Source organism: Musca autumnalis, unplaced genomic scaffold (genome assembly GCF_047663935.1).
Source record: "Musca autumnalis isolate F117 unplaced genomic scaffold, ASM4766393v1 scaffold_5, whole genome shotgun sequence".
In the NCBI taxonomy this organism is placed as follows: Eukaryota; Metazoa; Arthropoda; class Insecta; order Diptera; family Muscidae; genus Musca; species Musca autumnalis.
In genome coordinates, this window is record NW_027412088.1 from 184,857,166 (window position 1) to 184,879,055 (window position 21,890).

The 21,890-nt window shown below is 28.5% G+C and overlaps 2 protein-coding genes across 6 annotated transcripts in view; one reads left to right on the forward strand and one right to left on the reverse strand.

The window, feature by feature from the left end:
• Window positions 1–799: 799 nt before the first annotated feature.
• LOC141406142 (uncharacterized) lies at window positions 800–1,783 on the forward strand. Its single transcript, XM_073991256.1, has 3 exons — window positions 800–1,088; window positions 1,162–1,326; window positions 1,401–1,783. The coding sequence occupies exons 1-3, from the start codon at window positions 822–824 to the stop codon at window positions 1,566–1,568; spliced, it is 600 nt and encodes a 199-aa protein (XP_073847357.1). The 5' UTR covers window positions 800–821; the 3' UTR covers window positions 1,569–1,783.
• A 5,269-nt stretch (window positions 1,784–7,052) lies between these two features.
• Pgant9 (polypeptide N-acetylgalactosaminyltransferase 9) overlaps window positions 7,053–21,890 on the reverse strand; it is a 423,799-nt gene continuing 408,961 nt past the window's right edge. For all 5 annotated transcript variants that reach the window (XM_073956150.1, XM_073956151.1, XM_073956149.1 and 2 more), the window contains one exon: window positions 7,053–20,747. In XM_073956150.1, coding sequence (XP_073812251.1) covers window positions 20,586–20,747 — 162 coding nt within the window. In that variant the 3' untranslated portion in view covers window positions 7,053–20,585. The remainder of the gene's footprint in view (window positions 20,748–21,890) is intronic.

Below are 21,890 nucleotides of genomic sequence, written 5' to 3' on the forward strand. Positions count from 1 at the left end.
AAGCTTGTGGTCCTCTTTGGCTGCTGTAAAAATTCTTTAAAAAATCCACGCTTATGGTCCTCTTTGGCTGCTGTAAAAATTCTTTAAAAAATCCACGCTTATGGTCCTCTTTGGCTGCTGTAAAAATTCTTTAAAAAATCCACGCTTATGGTCCTCTTTGGCTGCTGTAAAAATTCTTTAAAAAATCCACGCTTATGGTCGTCTTCGGCTGCTGTAAAAATTATTTAAAAAATCCACGCTTATGGTCCTCTTCGTCTGCTGTAAAAATTCTTTAATTCATAAAATTAAAATTAAATATCCAAAGGTCTTTAGAAATCGGTTTCGGAGCGGGAACTTTTTGCCCCGAATCGAACTGAACGAAGCGTTTTCGTTATTAATACTCTGCACATGGTACTGATGTGGTATTTTTTTTTTTTTTTTTTTTTTTTTTTGTTTATAGCCCTTATAACCATATGTGTAACATAAAGGCTGAGAGTATAAAAAGCAACGTAGCATGATAGCCCTGAAGAGACAGCAAGTGTTCAGAAAAATTGTTTGGCTAAATTACGTTTTGTTGCGACGAGCGAATCTTGTCATGCAATGATTTCTGTTCTGAATAATTAAATGAATTGTAGGGTGTTGAACAAACATTGTAAAATAAATATTACATTTCCATTTCCATTTAAATTTAATTATGTGTTCTATTCAAATAGTAAATGATTTTGTATTTGATAGGGACAATTTACAACCCCAAATTAGGCGCTCACACAAAATCCACACTCAAATGGAATTACTATTTAAACCCAAATCCCCATTTTAACAGAATCTCAAGTAGTGCGAGAATGATCCTCAATCACTTGATTACATTGCCGGGCGCAATAATTTTATTTCACCACATCGGTCAGTTGTCGGGCTTAGCAACCCAATATGAATTTGTATTTGAAAATGACAAAGTATTTGACGTGTGTCCTGATGAGGAAAATTCCAAAGGTGTCTATGATGTATTCGACATATCCACATTGACGTTTGGCTTTAATGACGGTAGTGTTTCTGTTTCGGGCGATATGCAAGTGGTTTGGGAAGGTGTTGAGCCCAGCGATCGTGTTGAGGTGAGTGTTGCTATCGTTCGATTTGCAATGGGAAAATTTTGATTAATGCATTTCTTTCTTTTTTGCTATTCAGAGTCGTGTAGAACTTATGAAACTTGTGCGCGGCTCTTGGCAACCCACCGCCTTTTCATTGTATACGAAAAATTTCTGCGAAGCAATGTTTAATGAAAAGACGTTATACTATCAAGTTTGGTCACAGCATATTCTCGAAAGTGATCGCAAGTGCATAACCTCACATGTAAGTTGTTTGTAGTTTTTGAGATGCTAAAAATGTCGGTTATGTTGTTCTTTTGTATTTTTCTTTTCGGATAGCACACCATCCACCATCGTCCTTTTGTCATTGACACAAAAGTGAACTATGCCATTAACATGGAGGGTCATCATAAACTGGTTGTACGTTATACTGCTTTCGATGAGATGGATGTGAAACGTCCAAAAGCGATTTGTTTCGAAATTCACGGAGAATTTTTCAAGGTGTAAAATGCAAATAAAATCATAAAAAAAGAATATAAAAAATATGATTTACATTACCATTTAATTCAAGGTATTACAAGTATAAACCACAAAATGTATTTTTATATCCTTTTAAAATGTTCATTCATATCACAAAACGTGGATATTTTAAAGATATTTCTCCCAAAAGCTAAAAATAATTTTTTTACAAATAAAAAGGCGTTAAGCCGAAATCCGTTACCACGAAATATTTTGAAATAATTTTTTTTCTGTTACGAAAGTACCAATGTCCACAATTTTACGGAGAAGGTAACTTCAGGAATGGACCGACATATCCATTTAGGAAGTCGATCTTATTTTGAGAGCCTTTCCTTTCGATAGTTATAACACCATATAACCAGCCATTTTAGTTGTCAGGAAGCACTGACTTGGCTTTGAAAAAATAGAATATCGTTGTAAACAAGGCCACAAGGAGTACCTTTGGTCAAAATATCCAAAGGCTCGTCGAACAACCCTGCAGTTATGTGGAACACTTGTGAGGCAGGTATTCGAAAATGTTGTTAAAATAATCAAAAAAAAAAAACAACTTTGAATCTGAAGGAGTGAACTCATATGACTTAATCTAAGTTTGGACAAAATATTACGAAATCCAAAATTTGGACATAATCGGCTGAATCGTTCGAGAGTTTTCAAGCGCTCCAGCCGTATAGACAGACGGGCGGATTGGGCCCCGGGCCCCCTGGCCCTCCCCCCCTGCGTACGTCCCTGAAAGAAAGGGTGCTTCTATATACCCTTTCCGAAAGAAAGGATGCTTCTACAGACCCTTTCCGAAAGAAAGGATGCTTCTATAGACCCTTTCCGAAAGCAAGGGTGTTTCTGTATACCCATTCTGAGAGCAGTGGTGCTTCTATAGACCCTTTCTGAAAGAAGGGGTGCTTTTAGAGAACCTTTCTGAAAGCAGTGGTGGTTTAAAGACCTTTCTGATAGCAGGGGTGCTTTAAAGACCTTTCTGAAAGCAGGGGTGCTTCTATAGACGCTTTCCGAAATAAAGGTTGTTTCTATAGACGCTTTCCGAAATAAAGGTTGTTTCTATAGATTCTGTATACCCTTTCTGAAAGAAAGTATGCTTCAATAGACCCTTTCCGGAAGAAAGGATGCTTCTATAGACCCTTTCCGAAGGAAAGGGTGTTTCTGTATACCCTTCCTGAAATAAAGGGGGATTCTGTATACCCTTTCTGAAGGCTGGGTGTTTCTAAAGACCCTTTCTGAAAGTAGGAGTGCTTTTAGAGACCCTTTCTGAAAGCAGGGGTGCTTCTATAGACCATTTCCTAAAGAAAAGATGTTTCTATAGATCCTTACCGAAAGAAAGGGTGTTTCTTTATACCCTTTCTTAGAGCAGAGGTGCTTCTATAGACCCTTACTGAAAGCAGGGGTGCTTCTATAGACCCTATCCGAAAGCAGGGGTGAAAGAAAGGTTGCTTCTATAGACTCTTTCTGAAAGAAAGGGTGTTTCTGTATACCCTTTCTGAAAGCAGGAGTGCTTCTATAGACCATTCTGAAAGCAGGAGTGCTTCTATAGACCCTTTCCGAAAGAAAGGATGCTTCTATAGACCCTTTCCGAAGGAAAGGTTTCTTTTATCGACCCTTTCCGAAAGAAAGGATACTTCTATAGACCCTTTCCGAAAAATGGATGCTTCTATAGACCCTTAACGAAAGAAAGGGTGTTTCTATATACCTTTCTGAAAGCAGGGTTGCTTCTAAAGACCCTTTCTGCAAGCAGGGGTGCTTCTATAGACCCTTTCCGAAAAAAAAGATGAAAGAAAGGTTGCTTCTATAGACTCTTTCTGAAAGAAAGGGTGTTTCTGTATACCCTTTCTGAAAGCAGGAGTGCTTCTATAGACCATTCTGAAAGCAGGAGTGCTTCTATAGACCCTTTCCGAAAGAAAGGATGCTTCTATAGACCCTTTCCGAAGGAAAGGTTTCTTTTATCGACCCTTTCCGAAAGAAAGGATACTTCTATAGACCCTTTCCGAAAAATGGATGCTTCTATAGACCCTTAACGAAAGAAAGGGTGTTTCTATATACCTTTCTGAAAGCAGGGTTGCTTCTAAAGACCCTTTCTGCAAGCAGGGGTGCTTCTATAGACCCTTTCCGAAAAAAAAGATGTTTCTATAGGCCTTTACCGAAAGAAGTGGTGTTTCTGTATACCCTTTCTGAAAGCAGGGGTGCTTCTATAGACCCTTTCCGAAAAAAAAGATGTTTCTATAGGCCTTTACCGAAAGAAGTGGTGTTTCTGTATACCCTTTCTGAAAGCAGGGGTGCTTCTATAGACCCTTTCCGAAAAAAAGGATGCTTCAATAGAACTTTTCCGAAAGAAAGGATGCTTCTATAGACCTTTTCCGAAGGAAAGGATGCTTCTACCCTTTCTGAAAGAAGGGTTGCTTCTGTATACCCGTTCCGAAAGAAAGGATGCTTCTATAGACCCTTACCGAAAGAAAGGGTGTTTCTGTATACCCTTTCTGAAAGCAGGGGTGCTTCTATAGACCCTTTCCGAAAGAAAGGATGCTTCTATAGACCTTTCCGAAAGAAAGGATGCTTCTATAGACCATTTCCGAAGGAAAGAATGCTCCTATAGCCCCTACCGAAAGAAAGGGTGTTTCTGTATACCCTTTCTGAGAGCAGGGGTGCTTCTATAGATCGTTTCTGAATGCAGGGGTGCTTCTATAGACCCTTTCTGAAAGCAGGGGTGCTTCTATAGACCCTTTCCTAAAGAAAGGATGTTTCTGTATACCCTTTCTGAAAGCAGGGGTGCTTCTATAGACCTTTTCTGAAAGCAGGGGTGCTGCTATAGACCCTTTTCGAAAGAAAGGAAGCTTTTATAGACACTTCCTAAAATAAAGGGGTTTCTGTTTACCCTTTCTGAAAGCAGTTGTGTTTCTGTATACCCTTTCTGAAAGCAGGGGTGATTTTAGAGACCCTTTCTGAATGCAGGGGTGCTTCTATAGGCCCTTTCTGAAAGAAAGGATGCTTCTATATACCCGTCCCGAACAAGAGGGTGCTTCTATAGACCCTTTTCGAGAGAATGGTTTCTTCTATAGACTCTTTCTGAAAGAAAGGGTGCTTCTATAGACACTTTATGAACAAAAGATTGCTTCAACAGACCCTCTCTAAATGGAAGGGTGCTTCTATAGACTCTCTCTGAACGAAAGGGTTCTTCTGTAGGCGCTTTCTGAAAGAGAGGGTGTTTCTATCGACCCTTCCTGAATGGATGCTTCTATAGACCCTATCTTCTGTGTGCTTCCTAGTTACTAGAGATAAGCTATGTGCTAGTAGAGCCCTGCGTGAATAACTGAAATTAATAACGTCAATAAGGCATTGTAGAATCGTAATCCAGAACGAACCCTCCTCATTTTATTTTGTACAAATGGTACGGGCTAATAAAACAACGTCTACATGGATATTTGTTAAACCTTATTTCGTAACAATATAAAGTTTTTATGTGTTTTAGGACCTATAGTAAAAGTTTATGACGAAAGATTTTGTAAAATAATTTAAAGGAAATTTTTATAATTTTTGGTAAAGAGGGACCGAATCTACCCCTATAATGACCCGCATAAGGGTTAATTAATATGAAAAATTAAATTAACGACCTAAAAACATAAGTACACAAGGTTAGGTGAAAATTAATTAATTTTTAAATATTTGACCAGGTTTTTCGAAGAACTGGGCACTGTGGAATGGTATAAGTATTCTCATATATTTAAGTACATATTATGCTGTGAATTGTATAATAGTTTGTATAGTTTGTTTGGTAGTTTTGATATATGTAATTGTAACTGAAAAAATAACGGTCTCTAGCTTTGTGCTTGAGACAATTTAAAAAAAGCATATAGTTTGACAACCACTGCCCCTTATAAATGTGGGTATGTGACTACGCTATGAACTTACCCAATGCACAAACCTTCCGGCATTCACAATAGTTGGCATTGCCATATAATAATGAATTGTTTTAATACTGAATTAACTTCCATATTTAGCCATTGCTTTTCATGCAATAATCAAAATATTATTGCCCAAAATCCCTTGCTTTTCAGGCAAAAGGAGAAGGTAAAAACTTTATTATTGCTTAGCTTAGACTGTTTGTCTGTGTTATTATCTTATAAGATCCGTTCCTTTAGTTTTTACCATATTTTACTCGAAAAGTGTTCCTTCCCAGCCAGCATTTTTTGGAAATTTTAATCAAATTCGAGTCTTTTTGATCCGACTGCACGATTAAAAAGCTGGAATATGAGCTGATTTTCTGATCATAAATGACTCTTTTGTCGGGAGGAAAACGGAACCTCAGGCGACTCTTCTAAACAAATCACAAATGAGTCTTCCTCTGCATTAGTTTCGAGTCGTTTTTGCCCATTTTCTGATGGTATATAAAGTCTTTTTCGAGTCGTATTTTAATTATTTATTGGTGATTTGTTGATTAATTTGGGACTCTTTTTTGAGTCATGTTTATTATCGTTTATGAGTCTTTAGGGAGTCATTTATGAGCCTTTTTATTAGACGAAAATATTAAAAGAATTTTCTTTTTATTCTTCTTTTTTTGTTCTTTTCTCTGTTGTGTTGTCTTTTCTGCTTTGCTATGACTTTTAATTATCCCCTTTACCTGAACATGTGTTGTGTTTGTCTATATTCTTAATATTATACGTTACATTTATATCAAAGTTTTGTAGAAAGTGTATATGAGAATTATTTTCAACAAAACAAAACAATCAGTATTTAATCATCTATCTGTTCAAAATATGATCAGAAGATACAACGAAAAAATAGTCACATTTTAAACGCCTAAATGATTTATCTGTGATTACTACACATTTGTTGTTGTATTTTAATTTGAACTCTTTTCAATCGTTACAGTGAGTCACTTTCGAGTCCCTTTCTGATCATACAAGCGACTTAATCATTTTTTGATCATCAAAAGGACTCTAAAATGACCCCTCAATGTGATTTTTGAAAAAACAATATTCCAAATGCTGGCTGGGTTTACTTTAAAATCATAAAATATACACCTACAAAAACGAAAATAATTATTTTACAAAGGAATTTGACACTTCATATTCGAACAGCTGGAGTGACACCACAACCTATAAAAAGTAAGGGAACATACCAGTTATGTATTAGTAGTAGTTCCCAAGGCAAATTAAACAGGTAGTGGTATCGACAAATTTTGAACTTGTTGTGTCATAATTTTCTTTACGTTGTTGGGGAAATTACAGAAAAATATTATTTAACGGGATTTGACACTTCATATTCAAACAGCTGTGGTGACACCACTACCTATTCAATATGCCTTGGTAGTTCCAAGCATATCTGTCTGTCGCTTTTCAGATTCATGTTGACAATACCTGTAGAACCAAGTCGATAAAGTTAGGTTTTTTTTAATTTCTTCCTCTTATACTCGGTCATCGATTTGTAATTTCCTTTACCCTCTTCATTAAAAAAGAAATACACATAGTTATCTTTTTTTCCAAAAAACTCAATAGTTAATTTTATTTACGTGTTTTTTGTTTTTAATTAATTGTAATAATGATTCCTAAAAGATTATCTTTTATTATTGACACTACTTAATCAGTATTTAATAAATTAATTAATTTGTTATCCATAACCCAGCAAACATTTTGGATCAAAATTTATATTAATTTGCATATAAAAAACAGTAGCAAAGAATCAGTCCGCTTAGAGTACAACAAAATACTCGCTGTCTATGGTTATACAAAAAAGAAGAAGAACAAGAAAAAAAAAAGATTCTGTAACTCATTCGCCACAACCATGGATTAAAAATATATTTTTCAAGAATTACCACTAGCGTGGATTGTTTCTAAATCATTTTTTAACATAACTACAAAGTTTGATTTTTTTATTTTTAAAAATTGCCACAAAACGGGGATTTTTTAGAAAAATATTTTTTTTTTCAAAATTGCCACAAATGTGGATTTGTTAAACATATTTTTTTCAAAATTGCCACAAAACGTGGATTTTTTTTTAAAAATATTTTTTCAAAATTGCCACAAACATTTTTAAAAAATGTTTTTTTCAAAATTTTCACAAATGTTGATTTTTTATTAAATATTTTTTAAAAGTTGCCTCATATGTGGATTTATTAAAAAATATTTTTTCAAAATTGCCACAAACGTAAATTTTTTAAAAAATATTTTTTCAAAATTGACACAAAACGTGGATTAAAAAAAAATATTTTTTCAAAATTTCCACAAATTTCCATTTTTTAAAAAATGTTTTTTTTCTAATTGTCACAAATGTTGATTTTTTATTAAATATTAAAAAAAATATTTTTCAAAATTCCCACAAACGTATATTAAAAAAATATTTTTTTTTTCAAAATTGCCAAAAAGAAGAAAAGATATTAAAAAATATTTTTTCAAAGGTAACACAATCGTAAATTTGTTAAAAAATATTTTTTCAAAATTGCCACATATGTGGATTTATTAAAAAATATTTTTTCAAAATTGTTACAAACGTAAATTTTTTAAAACATATTTTTTCAAAATTGCCACAAAACGTGGATTTTTTAAAAAATATTTTTTTTTAAATTGCCACAAAACGTGGATTTTTTAAAAAAAATATTTTTTTTAAATTGCCACAAAACGTGGATTTAAAAAAAAAATATTTTTTCAAAATTGGCACAATCGTGGATATGTTAAAAAATATTTTTTCAAAATTGCCACAAACATTTTTAAAAAATGTTTTTCTTTTAAATTGTCACAAATGTTGATTTTTTATTAAATATTAAAAAAAATATTTTTCAAAATTCCCACAAACGTATATTAAAAAAAATATTTTTTTTCAAAATTGCCAAAAAGAAGAAAAACTATTAAAAAATATTTTTTCAAAAGTAACACAATCGTAGATTTGTTAAAAAATATTTTTTCAAAATTGCCACAAACATTTTTAAAAAACGTTTTTTTTTTAATTGTCACAAATGTTGATTTTTTATTAAATATTTTTTAAAAATTGCCACATATTTGGATTTATTAAAAAATATTTTTTCAAAATTGCCACAAACGTAAATTTATTAAAAAGTATTTTTTTTAAAATTGCCAGAAACGTGAATTTTTTAAAACAAATTTTTTCAAAATTGCCACAAAACGTGAATTTTTTAAAAAATATTTTTTCAAAATTGCCACAAACATTTTTAAAAAATATTTTTTTTAATTGTCACAAAATTCCCACAAACGTGTATTAAAAAAATATTTTTTTCAAAATTGCCAAAATCGCAATTTTTTATAGATGGCGTCAAACGTGGATTTAACAAATAGTTGGACTTTTTTAAAAACCCAATTTTTGTTTAAGATTACCACAAAAGTGAATTTTTATTTTTTCAAAATTTCCACAAAAGTGATTTTTTTGAAAAAACTATTTTTCAAAATTTCTACAAACGTGGATTTTTTTAAAAATTTATTTTTTAAAAGTTACCGCAAACGTGGATTTAAAAATCGTCGATTTTTTAAAAAATATTTTTCAAAATTGCCACAAAGATGGATTTAAAAAAAATATTTTTCAAATTTACCGTAAACGTGGATTTTTTAAAAAGCTTATTTTTTCAATTTACCGCAAACTTGTATTTTTAATTTTTTTCAAAATTACCACAAACGTGGATTTTATTTAAAAAAATATATTTTTTTCAAAATTACCACAAACGTGGATTTTATTTAAAAAAATATATTTTTTTCAAAAAATATTTTTCCAAAATTGCTACAAACGTGGATTTTTTAAAAAATATTTTTCAAGAATTTCCACAAACGTGGATTATTTAAAAAATATTTTTTCAAAAATTCCACAAACGAGGAATTTTTAATACATATTTTTTAAAAATTTCTAAAAACGTGGACTTTTTTAAAACATATTTTTTAAAAATTTCCAAAAACGTGGATTTTTTTCACCTTTGTCACAAAAGTGGATTTTTTTTAAAAACTTATTTTTTAAAAATTACCGCAAACGTGGATTTTAAAAAAAAAAAAATTTTCCAAAACAAACGTGAATTTTTTGAAAAAAAAAATTATTTCACAAAAAAAAAAATTATTTTTTCAAAATTACTACATTCGTGGATTTTTTTTTAAAAAACTTATTTTTTCCAAAATTACCACAAACATTTTTAAAAAACGTTTTTTTTTTAATTGTCACAAATGTTGATTTTTTATTAAATATTTTTTAAAAATTGCCACATATTTGGATTTATTAAAAAATATTTTTTCAAAATTGTCACAAACGTAAATTTATTAAAAAGTATTTTTTTTAAAATTGCCAGAAACGTGAATTTTTTAAAACAAATTTTTTCAAAATTGCCACAAAACGTGAATTTTTTAAAAAATATTTTTTCAAAATTGCCACAAACATTTTTAAAAAATATTTTTTTTAATTGTCACAAAATTCCCACAAACGTGTATTAAAAAAATATTTTTTTCAAAATTGCCAAAATCGCAATTTTTTATAGATGGCGTCAAACGTGGATTTAACAAATAGTTGGACTTTTTTAAAAACCCAATTTTTGTTTAAGATTACCACAAAAGTGAATTTTTATTTTTTCAAAATTTCCACAAAAGTGATTTTTTTGAAAAAACTATTTTTTAAAAGTTACCGCAAACGTGGATTTAAAAATCGTCGATTTTTTAAAAAATATTTTTCAAAATTGCCACAAAGATGGATTTAAAAAAAATATTTTTCAAATTTACCGTAAACGTGGATTTTTTAAAAAGCTTATTTTTTCAATTTACCGCAAACTTGTATTTTTAATTTTTTTCAAAATTACCACAAACGTGGATTTTATTTAAAAAAATATATTTTTTTCAAAATTACCACAAACGTGGATTTTATTTAAAAAAATATATTTTTTTCAAAAAATATTTTTCCAAAATTGCTACAAACGTGGATTTTTTAAAAAATATTTTTCAAGAATTTCCACAAACGTGGATTATTTAAAAAATATTTTTTCAAAAATTCCACAAACAAGGAATTTTTAATACATATTTTTTAAAAATTTCTAAAAACGTGGACTTTTTTAAAACATATTTTTTAAAAATTTCCAAAAACGTGGATTTTTTTCACCTTTGTCACAAAAGTGGATTTTTTTTAAAAACTTATTTTTTAAAAATTTACGGCAAACGTGGATTTTAAAAAAAAAAAAAATTTTCCAAAACAAACGTGAATTTTTTGAAAAAAAAAATTATTTCACAAAAAAAAAAATTATTTTTTCAAAATTACTACATTCGTGGATTTTTTTTTAAAAAACTTATTTTTTCCAAAATTACCACAAACGTGAATTTTTTGAAAAAAAAACAATTTTTCAAAAAAAAACTTATTTTTTCAAAATTACCACAAACGTGGATTTTTAAATTTCTTAAATTGCCACAAACTTGGAGTTAGAAAAAAAACAATTTTCAAAATTACCGTAAACGTGGATTTTTTTAAAAAACTTTTTTTCAAATTTATCGCAAACTTGGATTTAAAAAAAATATATATTTTTTCAAAATTACCACAAACGTGGAATTTATTAAAAAATATGTTTTCAAGATTACCACAAACGTGGATTTTATTTAAAAATATATATATTTTTTCAAAATTACTACAAACGTGGATTTAAAAAAAATATTTTTTGAAAGTTACCGCAAATGCGGATTTAAAAAACGTCGATTTTTTTAAAAAATATTTTTCAAAATTGCCACAATGGTGGATTTATAAAAATATATATTTTTCCAAAATTGCCACAAACGTGCATTTTTTAAAAATATTTTTCAAAAAATTTTCCACAAACGTGGATGTTTTAAAACATTTTTTTACAAATTTCTACAATCGTGGATAAAAAAATGTCCACAAACGTGGATTTTTGATTCTTTAAAACATATTTTTCCTCAACCGTAGATTTTTTAAAATTGTTCAAAAACGTGGATTATTTAAAAAATATTTTTACACCTTTGTTAAAAACGTGGAATTTTTTAAAATCTTATTTTTGAAAAATTACCGCAAATTGGATTTTTTTAAAAAACTTTTTTTTTCGAAATTACCACAAAAATACATTTTAATAAAATCCACGTTTGTGGAAATTTTGAAAAAATAAGTTTTTTAAAAAATTTACCTTTGTGGTAATGAAAAAATTAGTTTTTTTAAAAAAAATCCATATTTGTGGCAATTGAATTTATTTTAAAAAACTTATTTTTTTTTTCAAAATTACCACAAACGTTAATTTTAATAAAAAAATGTATTTTCACAATTACCTCAAACTTGGATTTTAATAAAAAATTTGTTTTCAAAATTTCCACAAACATGGATTTAATAAGATTTTTTTTTTCAAAGTTACCATAAATCTGGATTTTTTTTAAATTTTTATTGGTGATTAAAAATACTGTATTAATATTTTGTTATCCTTTTGTTTTGAAAAATAAGTTTTTTCAAAAAAAAAACATGGATTTTTTTTTTAAATTACCACAAACGTGGATTTTTTAAAAAAAGCTTATTCTTTCAAAATTACCACAAACGTGGATTTTAATAAAAAATATATTTTCAAAATTACCTCAAACTTGGAACTTAATAAAAAATTGTTTTCAAAATTACCACAAACGTGGATTTTATAAAAAAATTATTTTTTTTTTCAAAGTTACCAAAACCTTAATTTTTTGAATTTTTATTTTTAAAAATACTGTTTCAAATACTGTATTAATATTTTGTTATGCTAATGTTTGCTGGGTTATTTTGCATAAATTATGTTTTTTTTTTCTCCATTGCGCTCCCATAAATATAAAATTATTAAATCTCTTCCATTGTCATTTTAATTACGATTTATGTTTGTATCAATATTTTATTATAACACATATATTTTTATAGTAGTCTTTATGTTGTTGTTAAATCGTGTATTACACTTTAATTTTTAATATTCTAAATGTGTAATGTTCACATCTATATTTATATATGTATATTGTTATTTATATGTTTATATTTTATACAGTGATATGCTGAAATGAGGAGATTATAATAATTCCATTAGTTTTTTTTTCAAAATATATTCCCATATACAATTTGCGTTTTGCTTAATTAATTGTATTATTTTTATTTAATAGTATTTACAATATATTTCTACGGGGGTTTATTGATACAATTAGTGTATGTATGCGTATATGTACAATAATGAAGAGGATAACTGGTAAAATTGGCTTTAGAGTAGGCAGGAGCTAAAATTTGTAATACATTTTTTCTTGGGTATTCGTATGATGAAATAAATCAGGTGAACCAGTAAATGCAACAACAAGACTATTTTGTTTAAAAGTTAGAGTTGCGTCGTTCATGAACGAACCGGCTCAAAGGAACGATTCCGTGAAAAGAACGAACGAATCCGTATCCAGCTCATTCTTTTATATCGTTCATTTAGATCGCCGATGGCCGAGTCATTGCTGCTTACAAAATTAGCAGCATTGGTTTTGCAGTCAAACTCTAAACAAACGCTGCGTTAGCGCAAGCAGCACAAATTTCCACACAAAACAAACAATGATTCAGAGAGCTACTCTCGCTCAGTAACTCACCTCATTCAGTAGCACATCTCGGTCATATCTTTCTTTTGCATCATTCGTTCATCTGGTTCTTTCATATCAAAACCACCACCACTACGTTCAGAAACAAAACCACCCCCATTAGCACACAAACAAGCAAGTAACACAACAGTTGTGTCATTCGTGACCGAACATTATCAAAAGAACGATTCGGTGAAAAGAACGACGGAGTCATATGCAGCAGAGAACGAACGACTTCAAAAGAAAATAATACATTCAAATGTATTGTTGAGCGAAAAAGAGCCAACGAACGAAGTAAACGACCCGGATCTTTTTGGTGAACGGAATGAAAAAGATCGATCCGCTCAATGAACGAGATTGCCCAACACTATTAAAAGTCCTTCAAGCTGTCAAAATGTTTGTTACATGTTCATACGATTAATTCACAATAACAGCCAGAATGGGTGAAATCAGTTGGCCTTATAGCTCCATATTATGTATTTCACCATGTGAATCGATGGATACCCTAAAAGTATGCAATTTTAATTGTAAATTTAGTGGCAGACTCTTAACAATCTGCAGGCCGATTCCAGGAAATTTGGACTAATCAGTTTATATTTTTCAGATAATTTCCCAATTACACCATGAGTCTAAAATCAATCTCTAAAGCATTAGGGAGACCTTCAATAAGAGAACTGAATCAGCTCTCCTCTACGTCCACGAGACTTTATTCCACATAAAAAGTTCGAGAGAGATGCCTTTTGTGACTCATTTTGTTTCTATTGTAGAGCCATTGTTCCAACCAAAACGTTCGGAAGAGTTCTTTGGTAACGAGCCCAAAATCAGCCTCTAAACCTTCAGTGAGATCTTCAAATAGACCGCGAACTATGAATTAGCACATCTCGAAGTCGACGCGACTAAAATCAGGCCTACATTACGAGAGAGGCTGTCAAAATGTCCACGAGCAATGAGTCAGTCCTTCTCCAAGCCTCAACGCCGTAAATCCGTCAACGGAAACATGAAAGAAAAAAGGCTCGTGGCTTTCTTCCGCCCTAAATCTTCAGTAAGACCATGAGCTGAGAATCAATACAATTACGATCTATAAATCTGGCCTAAATGAAAAAGCAACCAATTTCAACCTACCTTCTTTGGACCAGGTCAACCTCGACAGAACGCAAAAAAAGCTTTTTCGTTGTTATTACTTCTCAATTACCATGAATTTTGTCATCAGTCGCGATTCCTGTTAGACCCCTTTCATGAGCCCTGTTCAGACCCTTAATTAATATATTGCGCCTACAAGTATGCACATCAATTTATATTTCGAAGACAAGAACCAATTCACATTTATCTATGTTGAACAATAGATGGCGTACTTGTATTTGCTAAGTAGAAAATAGCAACATTAAAGATTTTGAATTGTGTGCTTCTAGACGAATCTCAAAATACCGAGCCATATCTCGAAACATCGTACCTAAAAGTGATTATTTATTTTTTTCAAGGATGGCCAAAAATGTGGATTCTGTAAAACAAAAATGTTTCAAGAATAGCCGCAAATGTGGATTATTAAAAAATATTTTTCAAGGATTACCGCAAACGTGAATTTTTGTTTAATATTTTTTCAACGATTACCACAAACTCGCAATTCTAAACAAATATTTTTTACGGGTTAAACCCTCAAGGAAATTTTTTAAAATATTTTTCAAGGATTAACGTCTATTTTAAGGATGTGGACTTTTTTAAATAGTTGTTGAAGAATGTTTAAAAAATATTTTTTTTTTTTCAAAATTACCACAATACGGAATTTTCAACTATTCCAAAAACGTCGGAGGGATTGAAATTTAAATCTTAGATTGGCTTATTAGGAAAATGTTTTATTTTCGGGCCAACAAAGTAAGTAACTTTTTTTTCAAAATTAATTTCTTGTTCAAAATTACCACAAAAGTGAATTTTCAACTATTCCAAAAACGTCGGAAGGATTGAAACTCAAATCTTAGATTGGTTTATTAAGGAAATGTTCTGCATCGGACCAAGGAAGTAACTTTTTTCATGCACGTTAAAGTTTTGAAGCATATCACATGGTTGAGACACTCCTTCTAAAGCCATTAATTACCAATACGATTTCAATAATTTTTATTCATATAATTTTAGTTTTTATGTATTTATGTTCGGTTGTATGTATTATGTATGTAAATATATTACAGGAAGGCACATTTTTATATATCTGTTAAAAATTATTTAAATGGATTTAAATGGCATGCTATCATATTTTAATGAAAATAAAAAATATTAAAAAAATATTCGAACTCTATTAAGCTGAAATTAAAAAAAATTCTAGTTTTAAGAAATTATATAATATTGTTAACATACATGAAAGAGACTACAGCCGTATAAGTTGTTATAATGTGGCCTCTTCAGCAACAGGTATGTATTACTGAGCGTGGATTTTTTAAATACTCTTTCAGGCTTGACCACAGACGTGGATTTTTTTTAAAATAGTTTATCAAGCTTAATCACTGACGTGGATTTTTTTAAAAATATTTTTCAAGTTTAACCACAGACGTGGATTTTTTAAAAATATGTTTTTAAGCTTAACCATGGATTTTTTAAAAATATTTGTTCAGGGTTAACCAAAAACGTGGATTTTTTAAAAATATTTCTTCAAGCTTAACCACAGAAGTGGATTAAAAAAAAATTCAAGGTTAACCACAAACGTGGATTTTTTAAAAATATTTTTTCAAGCTTAACCACAAACGTGGATTTTTTAAAAATATTTTTTCAAGCTTAACCACAAACGTGGATTTTTTAAAAATATTTTTTCAAGCTTAACCACAAACGTGGATTTTTTAAAAATATTTTTTCAAGCTTAACCACAAACGTGGATTTTTTAAAAATATTTTTTCAAGCTTAACCACAAACGTGGATTTTTTAAAAATATTTTTTCAAGCTTAACCACAAACGTGGATTTTTTAAAAATATTTTTTTAAGCTTAACCACAAACGTAGATTTTTTAAAAATATTTTTTCAAACTTAACCACAAACGTGGATTTTTTAAAAATATGTTTTTAAGCTTAACCACAAACGTGGATTTTTTAAAAATATTTTTTTAAGCTTAACCACAAACGTGGATTTTTTATAAATATTTTTTAAGCTTAACCACAAACTTGGATTTGTTAAAAATATTTCTTCGTGCTTAACCACAAAAGTGGCTTTTTTAAAAAATTTTTTTCAAGCTTAACCACAGACGTGGATTCTTTAAAAATATGTTTTTTTAAACTTAACCACAGACGTGGAATTTTTGAAAATATTTTTTCAAGCTTATCCACTAACGTGGATTTTTTAAAAATATTTTTTTCAAGCTTAACCACAAACGTGGATTTTTTAAACATACTTTTTCAAGCTTAACCACAGACGTCGATTTTTTAAAAATATTTTTTTCAAGCTTAATCACAAACGTGGATTTTTTAAAAATATTTTTTCCAAACTTAACTACAAACGTGGATTTTTTAAAAATGTTTTTTCAGGCTTGACCACAGACGTGGATTTTTCTAAAAATATTTTTTCAAGCTTAATCACTGACGACGATTTTTTAAAAATATTTTTTCAAGCTTAACCACAGACATGGATTTTTTAAACATACTTTTTCTAGCTTAACCACAAAAGTGGATTTTTTAAAAATATTTTTTCAAACTTAACCACAAACGTGGATTTTTTAAAAATATTTTTTCAAGCTTAACCACAAACGTGGATTTTTGAAAAATATTTTGTCAAGCTTAACCACGCACGTGGATTTTTTAAATATATTTTTTTAAGCTTAACCACAAACGTGGATTTTTTAAAAATATTTTTTTAAGCTTAACCACAAACGTGGATTTTTTAAAAATATTTTTTCAAGCTTAACCACAGATTTGGATTTTTTAAAAATATTTTTTTAAGCTTAACCACAAACGTGAATTTTTTAAAAATATTTTTTTAAGCTTAACCACAAACGTGGATTTTTTAAAAATAGTTTTTCAAGCTGAACCACAATCGTGGATTTTTTAAAAATATTTTTTCAAGCTTAACCACAATCGTGGATTTTTTAAAAATATTTTTTTTAAGCTTAACCACAGACGTGGATTTTTTAAAAATATTTTTTCTTGAATAACCACAATCGTGGATTTTTTAAAAATATTTTTTCTTGAATAACCACAACCGTGGATTTTTTAAAAATATTTTTTCTTGAATAACCACAATCGTGGATTTTTTAAAAATATTTTTTCTTGAATAACCACAATCGTGGATTTTTTAAAAATATTTTTTCTTGAATAACCACAATCGTGGATTTTTTAAAAATATTTTTTCTTGAATAACCACAATCGTGGATTTTTTAAAAATATTTTTTCTTGAATAACCACAATCGTGGATTTTTTAAAAATATTTTCTTTTTCAAGCTTAACCACAGACGTGGATTTTTTAAAAATATTGTTTCAAGTTTAACCAGAGACGCGGATTTTTTAAAATTATTTTCTCAAGCTTCACCGCAGACGAGGATTTTTTAAAAATATTTTTTCTCGAATAACCACAATCGTGGATTTTTTAAAAATATTTTTTCTTGAATAACCACAAACGTGGATTTTTGATAAATATTTTTTAAGCTTAACCACAAACGTGGATTTTTTAAAAATATTTATTCAAGCTTAACCACAGGCGTGGATTTTTTGAAAATATTTTTCAAGCTTAACCACAAACGTGGTTTTTTTAAAAATATTTATTCAAGCTTAACCACAGGCGTGGATTTTTTAAAATTATTTTCTCAAGCTTCACCGCAGACGAGGATTTTTTAAAAATATTTTTTCAAGCTTAACCACAAACGTGGATTTTTTAAAAATATTTATTCAAGCTTAACCACAAGCGTGGATTTTTTGAAAATATTTTTCAAGCTTAACCACAAATGTGAATTTTTTAAAAATATTTTTTCAAACTTAACCACAAACGTGGATTTTTTAAAAATATGTTTTTAAGCTTAGCCACAGACGTGGATTTTTTAAAAATATTTTTTTCAAGAAGAATCACAAATTTGGATTTTTTAAAAATATTTTTTCAAGAAGAACATCCAATATGAATTTTTTAAAAATATTTTTTCAAGCTTAACAACGAACGTGGATTTTTTAAAACTATTTCTTTAAGCTTAACCACAAACGTGGATTTTTTAAAAATATTTTTTTCAAGCTTGACCACAGACGTGGATTTTTTAAATTTTTTTTCAAGCTTAACCACAAACGTGGTTTTTGTAAAAACATTTTTTCAAGCTTAACCACAAACGTGGATATTTTAAAAATATTTTTGCAAGCTTAACCACAAACGTGGATATTTTAAAAATATTTTTGCAAGCTTAACCACAAACGTGGATATTTTAAAAATATTTTTGCAAGCTTAACCACAAACGTGGATATTTTAAAAATATTTTCTTCTTGGATTTCTTAAAAATATTTTTTCGTGCTTAACCACAGACGTGAATTTTTTAAAAATAGTGTTTCAAGCTTAACCACAAACGTGGATTTTTTTAAATTTTTTTTTCAAACGTTAAAAAAAGTTTAAAAACGTTATGTTTTCAAAAATATTTTTTTCAAGCCCTCAGAAACGTACATTTTTTAAATAAAAAATTGAAGCATTAAAAGAAATAAAAACCAAGCAAATAAATTAAACAAAATAAATTTTTATTAAAATTTTTAAAGCGATTTTTAATCAGGATATGTAAAATTTAAAGCTAAATTGGGGGGTATTATTTATAATTCTTTTTTGTATTTTCTAATTAATTATTAAAATTAAATGCATAACTCTTGCAAGCGTTTCTATCTCTTTCTCTGTCTGTATCAATAGCATTTATATAAATATTTATATTTATACAAATAGTTTAGGCTTAAATTTCATATACATTTTTTTCACATAATGGTATTATATCGTATTTTAAATATTTAAACAAACAAATATTAGCTATGGAATGTTGAAAAGAAAATAATAACGAAATTATCAAACAAATTAAAATATAGCGAAATAAAATAGTAGCAAGAAGAGGAGGAAAACTAAAAGGCAAAACAATTTAACTTATTTATAATAGCAAATGCTGTAATTGGCTTTAATTTTTTTATTGTTATTTTTTATTTTTTTTTTTCTCATTACTATGCTGTTTATTATGGTAAATTGTTTGGGGAGGTTTTCTAAATTGATATGTTATGAGTTTATTTTTATATAATTTTCGCGTTAAGTTTACTATATTTTTGTTGTATAATTTATAATGGAAGTTGTGTATGTTTGTTTGTCATTTTGTGTATTTGTTATCATTTGTTTTGAGTTTTGGCAAGATTTGTGCTTTGATTTTCTATTTTCTGGTATTATTTTACTATTTTTATTAATTTTTTAATTTAATTTATTTTTTAAAAATTTTTAAATAATTTTTAATTTTTTATAATTTTCTTAAATTTACAGGAATGCTTAAAGGATATCACTAACCTCTTACACATATAAAAAAATTAAATATATTTTATTTTCAATTATTTACATGTCTTTTATGTAGAAAATAGAATTAAAAAAGAAAACAAACAAAAGAAATTCTAAATAATTGCAGAATTAATATATTTTATAATAATTTTGGTTTTCTTTACCTTATTCTTATATATAATATGCTATATTTAAATTGTTTATAAATATTTAATATTTACAAAATATTTATATGTATGTTTGTAAGAAGGTTTTGTGCTTTTGTAACTAAAGTCTTGGGTTGTTTATACACTTTTTCGTATATAATGTAATGAAACACAAAATGTATATCAACTAAAACCAATATATATTGGCAGATATAGAATTTTATGTTTTAAAGGATAAAGTTTTTATTGATGAACTGAATACCCATGACGATACTAATAATTTGCTTGAATAGGTCGTATAAGTGTTGACAACACGTATACGCCTCATGCTAAGTATTCCACAAGTCGTTTCATAGCATTTTAATTTAATTGTGTATCCTTTCGAAATGGATCTAATCAGTTTACCGCAAAATTATTAAATTAAGACTAAAAAATTGTAAGAATAAAAATTAATAAAAAAATAGTTTTCTCTTAAAAACAAAATTCAAAACAAAAATTCATCTAAGAATTCATAAAAAACTACAACTTAATCATAATGTTACTAAATGATTTTATGTTTTACTACGACTCACAATGGTTTCCCGTTTTTTTTTTACTTTAACTACAACAGTCAATTCATTCTTCATTAGTGTAAATCTCTCTAGGCTTGCTTTTAGTTTTACTTTTTCTTTTTACACAAAAAATTCTTTTGTTTATAATTTCCTTTGAAAATATTGCACATTATTTTGTGATTGTAGTTGTTGTTGTTGGTTTTGTTTGTAATGGATTTTATGCCATTTTCTTGTTTTCAATTTTTGCTATTTCCATTGGCCATAGTTATTGTTGTGCAGCATCAATGAGGTTGGTATAAATTGGGTACCATTCCCAAAAAAGTAACCTCACAATTTCGATGGATCATAATTCTCGAGACGCCACTGCTGTCGCAGTTGGCCGCCGTTACATTCTTCCATAACGATTTTATCGCGTTTTTCACTAATCGCCAAACACTTGTCGGAGGAACCGTGGCGGATTTGTTTGGTCTCATTGTTAAATGTCCAGAACTGGAAATAAAAAAGAGAACAAAATTAAAAATTAATTTAAAATATTAATAGGTTTTAGAATATATTAATAGAAAAAAATAAATTTTTCAAGGGCGTACATTTTTGAAAAAAATATTTTCAACCACAAACGATGATTTTTTAAAAATATTTTGCAATATTTTTTCCACAAACGCAAGTTTTTTTTTAAATATTTTTTCACAAACGTGGATGTTTTAAGAATATTTTTTTCCACAAACTTGGATTTTTTAAAAATACTTTTTCCCCAGAGTGGATTTTTTAAAAATACCTTTTCCACAAACGTGGAAAAACGTTTTTAGAAAATTTTTTCCATAAACGTGAATTTTTTGAAAATATTTTTCCCATACACGTGCATTTTTTAAAAATATTTTTTAAACAAACGTGGTTTTCTTAAAAATATTTTCAACCACAAACGTGGATTTTTTAAAAATATTTTGCAGAATATTCCATAAACGCAAGTGTTTTTAAATATTTTTTTACAAACGAGGATTTTTTAAAAACACTTTACCACAAACGTGGATTTTTTAAAAATATTTTTCCACAAATGTGGATTATTTAAAAATATTTTTTCCACAAACCTGGAAAAACGTTTTTAGAAAATTTTTTCCATAAACGTGAATTTTTTGAAAATATTTTTCCCATACACGTGGATTTTTTAAAAATATTTTTTAAACAAGCGTGGATTTTTTAAAAATATTGTCAAGCACAAACGTGGATTTTTTTTAAAAAAATTTCAACCACAAACGTGGATTTTTTAAAAATATGTTCAACCACAAACGTGGATTTTTTAAAAATATTTTCAACCACAAACGTGGATTTTTTAAAAATATCTTCAACCACAAACGTGGATTTTTTAAAAATATTTTCAACCACAAACGTGGATTTTATAAAAATATTTTCAACCACAAACGTGGATTTTTTAAAAATATTTTCCACCACCAACGTGGATTTTTTAAAAATATTTTCAACCACAAACGTGGATTTTTTAAAAATATTTTCAACCACAAACGTGGATATTTTAAAAATATTTTCAACCACAAACGTGGATTTTTTAAAAATATTATCAATCACAAACGTGGATTTTTTAAAAATATTTTCAACCACAAACGTGGATTTTTTAAAATA

Excerpts from the sequence above, each read along its gene's own strand:
- LOC141406142 (XM_073991256.1), top strand. The coding sequence starts at position 822 with ATGATCCTCAATCACTTGATTACATTGCCGGGCGCAATAATTTTATTT. Across the intron at positions 1,089-1,161 it reads AGCCCAGCGATCGTGTTGAG|AGTCGTGTAGAACTTATGAA; the intron begins GTGAGTGTTGCT and ends TTTGCTATTCAG. Across the intron at positions 1,327-1,400 it reads GCAAGTGCATAACCTCACAT|CACACCATCCACCATCGTCC; the intron begins GTAAGTTGTTTG and ends CTTTTCGGATAG.